The following is a 13,661-nucleotide window of genomic DNA, read 5'->3' on the forward strand; positions in this document are numbered from 1 at the left end:
TTTAGATAAATATAACGTGATGTGTACATGGTTTAAATAAATGTAAACTGAAGAGAATTTGTAATAATCAAAAAAGAAATAAAGCCTTTTACTATACGCGTGCTGCTTTTAACTTTTATCGTGAAAAAACATGAATATTCTTGTACGCGTGTTGCTTATAACTTTTACTGTATAAAACATGAATATTTTTTTAGCTTTTAAAGTACTAATAATTTTGAGACGTCAACAAATAAAATTCCAGTGATTTAAAGCAAGATGTAAAGATTTAGTGGAAATGTGAGTGATGGAAGTACATAATACGCTTTGAGAGTGACAAGCTCAGAATAGGATTTGGACTGTCACAGTGTCATTCCGAATCACCTTTTATTTTGCCACCTCTTTCGAATCTTGTCCCTTTTATCTTCCCTTTGCGAAAAGCAAATAAAGAATCTGACTGACTGGACAGTCTGACGAAGATGTACCGTGACGTCGGCCAAACAAGCAACAAATTCAAACGCGAATGGGAGGTGTTAGTACGCGTCTAAACTTTCAGTCGGACTCGTTAGTCACTCTCTCGTTCGGTCGCCGATCTTGATCGGAATCAGGAACTCCTCGGCGATTTGTCTTACCATAACACGCTGTGTCTTCCTCATTCCGCGCCGAATAGAGTAGAGTATATATTTAGTTTACTTTAATCTATAACATTGTGTGTGTTGACAGGCCACTGGCAGTTAATTTCCTTGGTACAGAGATACCAAAAATTACTTTTGTATATACCACAACGGCAACTTCTCTATCTCATCCTTTGTAGATTACATTTACTTTATTAAATTACCGCGGAAAAGTATTTTAGATGAAATTAAGAAAAATTAAAGCACACACAGTACACCAGCTAATTTTATCTCTGCATATAATAGAGAATTAGAAATTGAGAATAATCCCTGATTCATAAAACTGTAACACTAACTTCTAAACACTTTCTAGACAATATATGAACACAAAGCATAATACAATACGATGCATCTAGTGCAAGCCTAGCATCATGAAACAAAGTAGCATCTTTATTAATTCGACAACTTTCTATCGTTTCGTGTCATTAACTCTTTATTTTATTTCAAATAATTGCATTCTGATGCGTATAATTTTAAGGAATAATAAATATAATAAACAAAAGAAATAAAATAAAGAAAAAATAAATAATTATTAGATTGTTTATATAAAAATTAGACAAAATCGAATCAGCATGAACTTTTTGAGAGATCTTATTAAAGTCGAAAGTCTAGTATCAATGGAAAAAAATACGAATATATAAATTCAAACAAGTATATGAGTGTGTTATCGCGTTCGTAGACTCATATTGACCTTTGAATTTCTAAGTAGATAAAAAAAGTTGTTGCGTTGCATGTGGACAGAGTAGCCGCGACTGATTGAGCATGCTGTTGTAAATTTGCCGTGAAGTCGCAGTGCACTACTCCGGGAATTCTAATTCGAAATGACGGTGTCTTTTATTGGAAGGCCAACGCTCGTACGGAAATACCAGTCTCATTGTGCGCACGCGACGCCACGACCTGCTTCATCTTGGACAAATGGATCCGTCAGCGTTCGCGATGCGCTTCAGGATCGAAGCGGGAATGAGATCGGATCCGGGGTCGACAACCCGTCGATCGTTGACACGACGCGTCTCCAGTTGATCTCGTTACATTAGATCCAAGAAGAGCGAACTACAAAAATTGATTTACTGTCGTAAATTGCTAAGAATAAAAAAGAATTGACCGACAAGAATGATTGTCAAACAGCTCGCTGCCAGTTGAAGGATTAATCTCTTTTTCTGGGTTTTTTTAACTATAAAAGTGTCTACTATTGATTTCTTTTTCCTTTTATACATAATAAAGCGTTTTTTATATGGTTACTAGACCTTTCGTCTCTAAACTGCCCAGAAATAATCATATGATCAAGATTTTATAATGAAGCAATGACGAAGCTGAATCAATCAAAATATAGATTTGTCAGATAATCAGATGTGACTTGCTAAGAAACGTAGTGTAGTTTTTGATCAAAAGGCTTAACTGGCTGAGCTTTGAGCACGATTATTTTTGACGTGATAGCTACCAACGTTTGCTTTCAAAGCAAACAAGCTCCTCGTCTTACTCATCGTTCAGTAAAACGGTGATGTCGCTTCTATAGCCGAAGGGTTTATTTTCCTTAAGCTTACTTCATAGTAATCATAGAGCATAATGACTTTCGCCAAACTATCGTGACGATGATTTATTTCAGTTGTCGCGAGGCTAGTATAGCACAGCAATTATAGCATAGAGCGTTACGAAGATATTAATTCTGTCATGTTTAATTTCAAGCTAGTCATTTAATTAACGCGATGGAATTCGTTACAAAATATGTAAAATAAAGAGAGTGATATCTAAAATTTTCCAACGTGAATAGCACATAATCATATTATTTAACAAACTGCATTATTTTATCTGGATATATTTTTCCATTCATGTAATAATATTCATAATAAAATTCATATAATAAATAACTTCAAATTGTAATCATTAAAATTCAACAAGAGAGCAATGTGTACTTATGTGCACGTGTACTGTATAAAATTTTCAATAAGTATTTAATCTCGTTAATTTAAAGGATTGTTGATAACACAAAGCTTGATGTATAACAAATTATTTGAACAATTCATGGAATTACCATTTGAATGACATTAAATTAATATCATTGTCTTCATAAATGTATATAGTTCTTTAAAGTTGATATTGAAATATTTATCAAATAAGACTCAGGAACTGATAAATTATATTGCTTGTGCGCAATTTGATAAGCAATTAAATTATCTTAGTAAATCTAAACTAGTTTTCTGGCTTTGAAACTGTTAACGGGTTCAAAGCTAATGAATTTGCTAATTTATTCAGCACTTACAGTCGCAAAATTGGATCTATCGTAAGTGAAATTAATTGGACTTCCTGCGCGCAAATGAGTAATGTTCATAAATGTAACTTACATAAATGTAAATTTTCTAAAAAACTAAAATTTTCTAAAAAGTGAGCTATTAAATTAATTAAATTGTTATCTCAACATATTAATTTTAGCTTTGAAACTTACATTTAAATTAACTTAATTCGATAATTTACAGCATTTACAGTCGCAACGTTTATCTATCGTGAAATTTATTAGATTTCATAGTGAAACAGGTATATATGCCATAACTTCTTCCAACACGAAATCGCTTGTGTAATTCGAGAAATGATAAGTGGCAGTATATGCTATCTCTTGAGCGATCGCTTAATATCGTGTCGTGCTTAAACGATCCCCGAAGTGAATGTCGACCGGCAGGATTCAAAGTCTTTCATAGAAGGAGAGATTCTACAGCCTCGACGACACTTTGCTCGTTAACAAGTATGTTCGTCTCTCATGAGCATCAATGAACTCATAAATCTTCAACGGAGTGCATACTGATGTGTATACTGATGCTTTGCGATACAGATATTTCGTGCCCTGATACTCGGCGCGTTTCAAGAGGCGCGGACAATTCATAACGTGTGTACCGCATATCTCGTTGCACTTCGATATGTCGTGATTGCGATGAGATCAACGTACCGTTTCGTCGACTCAAGCGGCGATTGATCCTCTTGCTCTCGACATTCCTGATCGCAGACCATTCCTTCCTCACATGCAATAAGGAAACGTACAGCTTTGCAACAGCGGTACTCATTCCGTTTCCGTTCGTCTTTAACAGTTTGTCACAAAATCCATAACATTTTTCCCTGATGTTCAGATAAAATTTCATGATTTTTCTCTGTTGCTTTCAATAATATTTAAAAATTTTTTTGTATTTTCGTCCTGATTTGGAAATCGTTAAATATTTTGTTGAGAGAGCAATTTAATATAACAATGTAAAGTAATATTAATGTTGCGGACACTGCTTGCTTGCATTTAGTTGTTAAGTTGGTAGTATATTGCAAAACTACGTAAGTATGATGTACGCATATTAAAGTTTTTTAAAGTCAAGAATTTTAATTTCCCAGAAAATTTTGCAAAATTCTCTGACTTTTATCTGATTTTCCTGATCGTTTTCAATATTCCTGACAATTTCTCTGTCTGATTTTGTGATAACATTCTAACAAAACAATCTCAATCTCGAGTGATCAAGATTTTTTTATTAAATTATTAGAAGCATTCTGTCAAGACGTCACTGCTCTGGAAAATGTTTTTGGTACAAATCTTATAAGAAAGAACTCCGTACTAATTATGTATATTGAGTTTAGGTGAAATGAGATAGAGAGTTTTCATATATAATGTAGCTTATGATATGTGGTGAACAGTTTTCGTTATTGCTTTTAATTGTGAAAAATCTGTAAAAGTATTTAAAATTTTTTTCTGAACAAGCAGTTGTGATATTATACATATCATGATCTAATATAATACTACTTTGTAATATAATATAATACTATTTTCCCCCTATTCTTAAAGTTTAAAAATATTGCCATTTATTTCAATATTATGCATCGTGATGCATAAATCGATAACGACCAACTTTCACTTTACAATTGGATATTATAGAAAGCTTTCTTCAGAGGTATCGAAAAAATCCTGGAATAGCATTAAACTCGCGATAACACCAAGCCTTTTCGATTTTTCGCGCCATTTGTCCCGGACACTTGCTTCCGTTCCGTTAGTGAGAAATCGTTGAATTGAAGTTTAAAGTTTTATGCAAAAGATCAATCCATTTCGTCTTGTCTCTATTTCACCACGCTTCACGAAGTTGAGTTTATTCCGGTTTCGTTCTCCGATTGAGGGCAGCTCGCATTCGCACAGCTTCGCAGGGCGTCACAAACTTAAATCTCTCCACCGGCAAAAGATTTATACTTGGATGCGATGGATACGACTACATCGGCTTTCTTGCCTCGAGCACGGGATATTTTGGTTCTCTTTTTATTGACAAAGTTAACCCCAGCAGGATCCATTTGTAATTTATTTTTTTTTTGTATTACGGATTTATATGAGAAAATAATATTTAAACTTGTGTATGTTAGTCTTCTGATTAAGTAAAGTTACGGAAACTGAATAATTGTACTAAAAAAGTTATTTAATCAAATATTAGAATTTTAATGTAAAGTATATAACGTATGTGTGCATGTGTGTGTGTGTATAAAAAATAATTTTAGTAATAAAACTAAAGAGTGATTATGTAGAACTTAGCAGTAATTATAAACCATAATAATTTAATTCTCAAGAAATTCTATTTCAATTACTTTATCTCAGAAACAATATTTATTAGATATTTACTAACTGCCAAAATTCAAATGATTCCAATTGACAATTCCAATGATACGGAATGGTATGTATGTCGCAATATCGTTGCATCAGAAACAATTAGCGTGAAAGTTTGTTAATTTGGAGGCTGTAATGCGCGAGAAAGCTATTAGTATACAGAAATGTCTGCTAACGTCATCCTGTGTGTAAAGTAATTACTCTGGAAATTTATAGAGTTGGCACAATTTCACAATATAAACTTTATCATGTGTAATATGTGCCCGAAATAATAAATACATAGAAATTTATTCTAGTTGTAATAAGCAAGTCTGCAGCTCCGAGGATATTGGTGCCAGTTTTGTTGAAATTAATCATGTGAAGATGATGATAACATTATAATGTTTCGTGACAAATATTTCATCGTCATATTTAACGCAGAGGTATATAATTGTAGGTACGTGAATATAATATTTTAATGTGTATATAACATTTTAATTATTTTCATATAATATCATATAATATATTTTCATAATATAATATCATAATATAATATAATATCATATAATGTCAAGAGACAAAAAACCAATATGTTTAATATGTTTGCACGTACTCCTTCCGGTATGCCTAAAATATTATTGACGCATTTCAAGAGAAAATATACGTACTTTTAATTGCGACAAGGAGAATTCAGTCGAAAATGTCGATAAGTAACATAATTCAATTTTTCTTCTTTTCGGCAACTACGAGAGAAGAAAAGAACTTTCGTTCGAACAAAATCACACGAAAAAAAAGAAGGTAACATGAACCACTTTATAGATACAGTAAACGAGATGCATTAAAAAGTTCATAAATTTCTTATGAACGAATGCATTAGGATGACAAAGCAAGACGTTCTCCGTCAAATGCAGATGCTTCCCAGCAAGTAGTATATACCTTCATTTGCGTGCTTGTAACTTTCTGAGAAAAGAGAAGAACACGTGACTCTCTTGCGAATCTGTCCTAGAGTTTAAGTTAAAAAGGTAAGATTTATTCAACGAGCGAGGATTTTGAAAAATAAGTATACGCATCCATTAAAGTAAGTCTATTAGACTTGCTTGCTCAGGATTCTCGTTTTTATTTTTGCTCTCATTTCTCCGTTAAACGTTGAAGTTTCAATTCTCGATAAAAGCGAAATGGAGTCTTACCGATGCTCGTGACAACATTACTCGTTTATTTGATCATGCTGCCTCAGATAGGTGCCTCGTGCACGGGTATAATAAAATCACATCGACCTGCCCACTTTCTCGAAACAAACTTGGCTTTGTTCGCCATCGTCGACGTTGATGACATCCTTTGTGCGCGACATTTATACACACAGAGAACGGGGAAACGAACGGAGCCAATGACGGTTTGTCGAGGACGGTCTGCTGTCGTCGTCACCGTTGCCAAATCGGAATACCGAATCGACGGTGACAGAAAATTGAGGGTAACGCGATCGGGAGAGGAATTAATCGCGTCCGGCCGAACGTTATTTCTGCAAGTATAATTGAACGGAGGCAGCAGATTAATCGCGGATCTTAATCGCCCGGAGATTCGCAAGGATGGAGGCGCGCCGTTGTTGCACAATGCTACTCTCTCACGTACAAGTTGATTAAAATACAAAAGTGAAGCAAGTCGGGTTTATTTTGGGTTTCAGTTGACGTTTACGGCAACGTGATGCTCGTTGCTCTACTCGTTTTATTGGGAGCTAACAATTTAAGCAACGACGACTATACTACATCGATAAGAATAAGACATTACTCTTTCACTCATTTACACGCTTCGTTTAGAAGCTGAAGTTCAAATTCTGAACACCTAAGCAATGTATTGCCTATTTTAAAATACGTAATAAATAGCTTATGTTCTTATTGATGACCGGTTTAAATTGATTACCCTTCACGATTTGATTTACGCCACTTTTACGGTAAGCGGCTCGATTGGCAATGGCGTTTGGATCGATATGCGATGCCCACTACCTCGAATGTGCAAAAACGGCGCGGCCGTTTCTCCTTCGCGGAAATGCAGGTTGCGGTTGAAACCGCGTGATATCGCCTCTAGACCTAATGAAACTTTCATCCGCGAGATGCGGATGCAAGGCTGGAAAGGTTAGAAGTACAGCAATCGACCTGACCCATCTCCGATGCAATTAGTTCGGCAGACGAGTTTGTCGACGCGGATCCCAGAGGGGATTTTGTAATCGAAGTCCTTTCAGGGATAATAAGACAGCCACTATCCAGGAATTGATACAATCTATCAATGTAGTTCCGATATTGTTTTATTTAGTCGCGCGGATATATTGCATTTGTTTGAGCTTTTGTACGTTTTGTGGTCCGAATTTTACAAATTTCTAAAACCTGATAATATAATAACACGCCAATAACGTAACTGAAAAAATTATAACTTTTTGATAAAAAAAATATTTAAAGTGGAATTTAATTAATTTTACACAATAGTTAATTAAAAAGAGCGTATATATTTTGCAATTATTTTACGTAACTAATATAAATTTTATATGCACAAAAGTAATTCAAATTGGAAAATTGGATCATTGAATCTAAAATATAATTTTGAATCATCGAATTAAAAAAAAAAATCATATTGTTTGAGAAAATACGTAAGTCAGCGATATTTCAATTTCGATCGAATTTTTGTTTTTGAAATAAAAATTCTTGATGTACTCATAATTTATTTCTAACTTTAATTTAGTTTTAAATGGAAATGACAACTCGGAAGATGAATCCCATAAGGAAGAACGACAGCGAAGGGCACGACCAAAATAATGAAGATATTTGTATCTTACAGGACAAGTTCTTGACGAGCGAAATTTCATCGTTATGTCCAAAAAGGGCGTCAATTAGTGCGGAAATCCATCTCTAAGGATTCAGAGATTTACAGTCTACGCCGTCGATGATGTCTGCTGGTGACAGAACGTCAAGCTCGTGTCGTAATTGGAGCGAATTCCTCGAGTGCCCTGCTCGATTGTCGATTCGACTGAAATTCTGCTTGTAAGGTTTGTGCCTGGCACGCGATATTCCGGCAATTGCTTTTCGCTAATTACAGCAATACGAGGAGTCTTACGCGCGTTTACGCGTTAGCTAACTTTTGAATGTGCACGAGTAATTTTCTTCGCGTGTTTCAGGGCGTTACTACTATCAAGTTATAACTACATTACTCTGAACTTAACACTGAACGTTGCAATATATAGGTTGGTTCATAGACGGTTCTTATATTTAAGATGGTCTTAAGATCATCATAAACTTCATATAGACTCGTATCTTAAGATATTACTTAAGACAATCTTGAAATAAAAACAAACTGTGAATACCAATCTAAATGATAACAGCGTAACTTAAACCTCTTTTAAAATCAAAAAAATGAAATTATTAATTCAAATAGGCATTATTAAAGTGCGCATGTAAGTAGCTTATATTATTTTAAATGTATAAAAATAATTCAAATTGGATCATTGAATCTAAAATATAATTTTGGATCATTAAATTAAAAAAAAATCATATTGTTTGAGAAAATCAGTGATATTTTAGTATCGAATTAAATAATTTTCCTAATATGCGATCTTTTTCTTTTAAATAATAATTCTAGATATACTCATAATTTATTCCTAACTTCAATTTAGTTTTAAATGGAAATGACTCGGAAAATAAATCCCATAAGAAGCTTAATTTCATTAGACAGATTAATAAAAAATTCTTTTTTTTTATTAATTACAAATATATAAAATTAATGTTTATGATGATTATTCAAATATTGTTTCAATGTCTATTATGACAACAAGACTCAAATATTTAATTAATTTCCTTAAGAAAGGATTAATATATATTACTACACTACCGGAAATTAAGGTCACTTCTCTGCTAATCTTGTTTCCAGTTATAAGTCAATTTCAGTGGAGGATTTTTCATTTTTCCAGTGTCTACTTGTGGAAATAAACTCGCGTCTAAATTGTCTTTGTATAATTGTTATTTGACGCTCCAATTCGCGCGACGAAACCGCAGTACCTCGACGCGAAGGGCAATTATCTCGAAAACGGCGCTAATAGTTCGAGGCGAGAATCACCACGTGGCGTTGGTAATCTTCATTAGCTGTGGTAGAAAGAAACGCGGTAATTAATGTCGTAAGATAACTCGAAATAATTTACGCGTCATAACCAAGCGGCGTTGAGCTGCTAAACGGCTACACTTTTGCAATGCGAAGGCCGCGCTCTGCTCTCGAGTATTCGCGTCCTCCGGCGAGCGATTTAATCGTTGGTCAGTGAACCGTGATTCACAAGAATAATTTGTAAGCGCGGGTTCCCAACTTCATTTTGCTTTTTGTTCCACACACTTTTTCGCAAGACCATGTGTTATTGAGATGGGGGAGGAAGGGGGGGGGGAGGAATATATAGGATTAACTTTATATAGGTTTTCTACAATAAGCCATTACTTAGGCTTTAAGTCATAAGAAATTGACTAATCATAGTAGAACGTGAGAAGAATAATCAACATAAGATCGGTCAATTTCTTACGACTTAAAAGTCGTAAGAAATTGACTTTAGGTGATGGCTTATTGCAGAAAGCCTATTATGGATAATAAGGTAGATATAAATAATACAAAACGAGCTAAACTATCACGTTAGCTATGAAAAGCGTTAAATGTCAATGTAAGATATAATTATTTCGCTACAAATGCATTTTGCATTTTATTCAGAGTAATATATTAACGCAGTCCGCATACGGAGTTGTAATTCGAGAAATGTGTTGCCAGCCGGGTTGATATTCGCGATGGTGCGTCGCTGTTTTGTCGCGTAAAATTCATTCAATACTCTTGTAACGCGATGTATTTTGAATATGGATTTATTACGATGCATTTGCATATAATTTGCCGCTTCGGAATATTTATACGTTTCGTCGGGTGGTCCAAATTATCACACACTTCCATATTCCTACTCTCTCGTCGCCTCGTATTCCAGAGTGAATAGATCTATTCGGATTCTGTGATATGTGAATGTCCACGACGAATTCATGCGTATGACGGTCGAGCGATTTTTAAGCTCGAGGATCGTTCCCATCGCATTGTCGTGGCATTTCCGGATTGGTCTCTCATTTCAAAAACCGGATTGCAATGGATTCCCAAACGTGTTTTGCAAGCTTTTTTTTAATCATCACTTTTTACGCAGATACACAGAAAGTTGTTTAACATTTAATATTTATAAAAAAAGTTTAAAAAAGTGGTAGAAAGGTCAAACAAAAACGAGCAATTGTGATAAAAAAAAATTAAAACTAATTTAAAACGTCTAGAACTAAAATGTCAAGAAAGAATTAAAACTCTAGTAATATAAAAATTTTAAATTTACAACAAAAGAAATGTCTATAATCATTAAAGTGTTCAATGAACGATAGAAATGCTTTCACTTAATTTTCTCTTTTAAGTAAATAAAATATTCGAAAGAAAAAATGTTTTCTTCGAAGCTTGCGAGCAAAGCCGGCAGGCGAAGCCTTTTTGCGTCTAGATACTGCTTGATCCAATTAAGCTTTCCCCATTATGTGCAACAAGGCACAAATGATGAACTAAAAAAGGGGAGAAATCGCAACACGATCGGCGTAGGGAACGATCCTCTGTGCGTTTCGCACGTACATGATGATCGTCGCTAATTAAATCAGATTCTGCAGAAAGAAATCAGTTGGACACCGCTTCTCTCTGGAGAATGCGATAAAATTGACGACTTGGATGCAAGAATCGAGCAAGCCTATCTTTTTCACTAAATAATTTTATTATAGTCAATAAATGCAGTTTAACGTTTGCAAAAATCTAGTATTTTCAAAGTTAAATCATATTTGCATAAAGTTTTATGAAAAGTTGATCAATCAGTAGATATATGTTGTTTCTATAATTAAGCAATACGTCATGAACACAGCTGAATTAAATTTTCTTCAGAAAAATCATATTCTAAAATATGTTAATGATATACATAAAATTGAGATTTGAAAACATTTGATGATTAAAAATTTAAGGATTTCAGATTATGCTGATTGCTATTAAAAAATATTAGTGACATTTAAAAAAAGCAGACTTGTTCGATTCTACACTTTCATGCTGTCGATTGCTGAAACGCATGTCGAGAGACGCGAGGGGAGTGATGTGTTATGAAGTTACACGTATATAACACCAATAAAAGGAAATAAAAAAAGAACTGAGGGAGATGAAAGAGAAAAGGAGAGATAGACTCACCCAGTGTTGGCGTTGTGTAGTCCCAGCTTTCGGCATCGTTCTTGTAGACGTTGAGCTTTGTCGGCTGAAAAAATAACAAACAATTATATATTTATGTAAATACAGTTTCAAATATTGCAGAGAATTGACGTGTAAATTGTTTTTTTTTTCGCACAGAGAAAAAAATGTACTTTGATTGGAAACTTGTAAATGTAAAAAAAGAAAAATTGGAGATAAAAAATAAATTAAATACTGTTACTAAACTCCATTTTGTTACTTGTTATAGGAATTGGAATTTCTTTTAAAAAGTTTCAATCACAGAAATTAGTCAATGAAATTTTTACTTGCAACAATGTCCTGTTACAAAAAGCTACATGTAGGTGGACGCATAATGTTGTTATTGAGAGTTTCGTATCGAGTTTCCACTGAATGAGGAATAGCAAGTTATCCATAACTCAATATCGCAATTTTCGAAAGTGTATAGCGTGCCACATCCTTCGATTATAGCAACGAATAATCCGTGCTTGTACTCAGTCGCCTAATGAATACTTCGGTGAATCTCTCGGGTATGCAAGACTAATTCGATTAGCTTAAACGACGCGAATCCCCAGGTGTTAAATAGAGCAGCTCTCTTCCTCCACTGAACCTCCAATGATTTGCTGTGAAATTCAGCAGCTCTCCCAAAACTATACATATAATAATATAACTATACATATAAGTATAAACGATCGATCGTTTTGTCAGGATCGTTCTTCTCTTGTCGTCGAAAAAATTCGCTCTATCTTCCAGAGTGTATCGTAATATGCAGTATATGCATCCGCGCGATTACGAGAGCGTTTCTAGGGCGCTTTCCACGGCCATAAAAACGTCACGCTTCGGACTGAATAACCGCCCCGGTATATCTCGTCTACTGTGATAATAATTTCGAGTAAAACCCGGCAGGGAAAGTAAAACGGCGTAGACAGGAGATACAGCCATCCAGCTTAGCCACGTTACCAACCGCGCCGAGCACGCGGAAAAAGTTAACGGCCCGTCTGCAATAAGTTGTCGCATTCCACCTCGTTTTCAGGCAGGCAGGGCTTCGTGCACTTAGGACAAGCTTTACAATTGCTTTTTTTGCCATTACAACCACCATATAAAGTTACACGGTGACTTCGAATGATAACTTTTGAGCGTTACCTCGAGAAAGGCTTTATAGGTCACGTCGAGGAAATATATCTTTGTCTCTCTAAGCTCGCTCAATAAATTTGTTTTCTTATTTCTAACCGTATCTATAGCGCCCATCAATTTTTCTTACAGATATTCCGATTTTCATAGATAAAACGCACAGAATGAGTAAAACGAAAAATAATTTCTAGAAGACACAGTTAATTTGACACAATAAAGATTGAAAGAAAGTATAATGAGAATAATTTTAATGGAAACATTTGCTCTAAGAAAAACTAAAATACATGTCGCTTAAATATGTCGCTTTAAAAGATTCAAGGTAACATCTTTTCGTTGCAAAAATACTAAATATAATTTAATTGTGTCTTGTTTTATCTCGATACTTTTAAACTCATTTGTCTCCGTTTTAAAAATTTGAGATATCTCAGAGGAGTTGGTGCCAAGATAGAGAAAAAAACAGGAGAAAACAAAGGAAACTGTCGAACGTGGTCCGAAAGTTTATTTGTTTGCGTAGTCGAGAAGCTTACGAAAATTATACTTCACTATGAAAAACCAAGAAGAGGAAACCAGACGTCATCTTTATGCATTCGGTCACGAGAACGAAGCGTGATTCTGTTCGAAATAACCACATTTGTAAGAGCTAAATGTGCGAACACTTGTTCGTTCATCGCGCGGAATGCGTGCTAACATTTGTCTCAAGCCTGTTGTCCGAGAGATGTTAAGTAAATATTGCATTTTTGTCGTAGCTTGTTTTCATCAAAAGAAATAAAAACTTAGAGATAAAAAGCGGGGACAGGACCACCATTTTTGCGGGGGCAAAAATCGCTCTTTTCTAACGGCAATTTTCAACAAAAATTACTGGAATTATTTTTAAATTTCACAAATATTTTTCTTCAGTAAACACTCAGTTATATACTTTTATCTATATTGATCCACTTTTCGCAATTAAAAATTTTTGTACATATCTTTACAGTTTTAATAACAATAATTCATACAAAAAAAGTTACTATCAATCCATATATATATATATA

At 34.4% G+C, this 13,661-nt stretch overlaps 1 protein-coding gene across 2 annotated transcripts in view; it reads right to left on the reverse strand.

The window, feature by feature from the left end:
• Nucleotides 1–13,661, reverse strand: part of LOC108688760 (heterogeneous nuclear ribonucleoprotein L) — a 159,769-nt gene that overhangs the window by 36,656 nt on the left and 109,452 nt on the right. For both annotated transcript variants that reach the window (XM_018195138.1, XM_018195137.1), the window contains exon 6: nt 11,485–11,548. In XM_018195138.1, the coding sequence (XP_018050627.1) occupies nt 11,485–11,548 (64 nt within the window). The remainder of the gene's footprint in view (nt 1–11,484; nt 11,549–13,661) is intronic.

The sequence above is a fragment of the Atta colombica genome, unplaced genomic scaffold (genome assembly GCF_001594045.1).
Source record: "Atta colombica isolate Treedump-2 unplaced genomic scaffold, Acol1.0 scaffold238, whole genome shotgun sequence".
Lineage (NCBI taxonomy): Eukaryota > Metazoa > Arthropoda > Insecta > Hymenoptera > Formicidae > Atta > Atta colombica.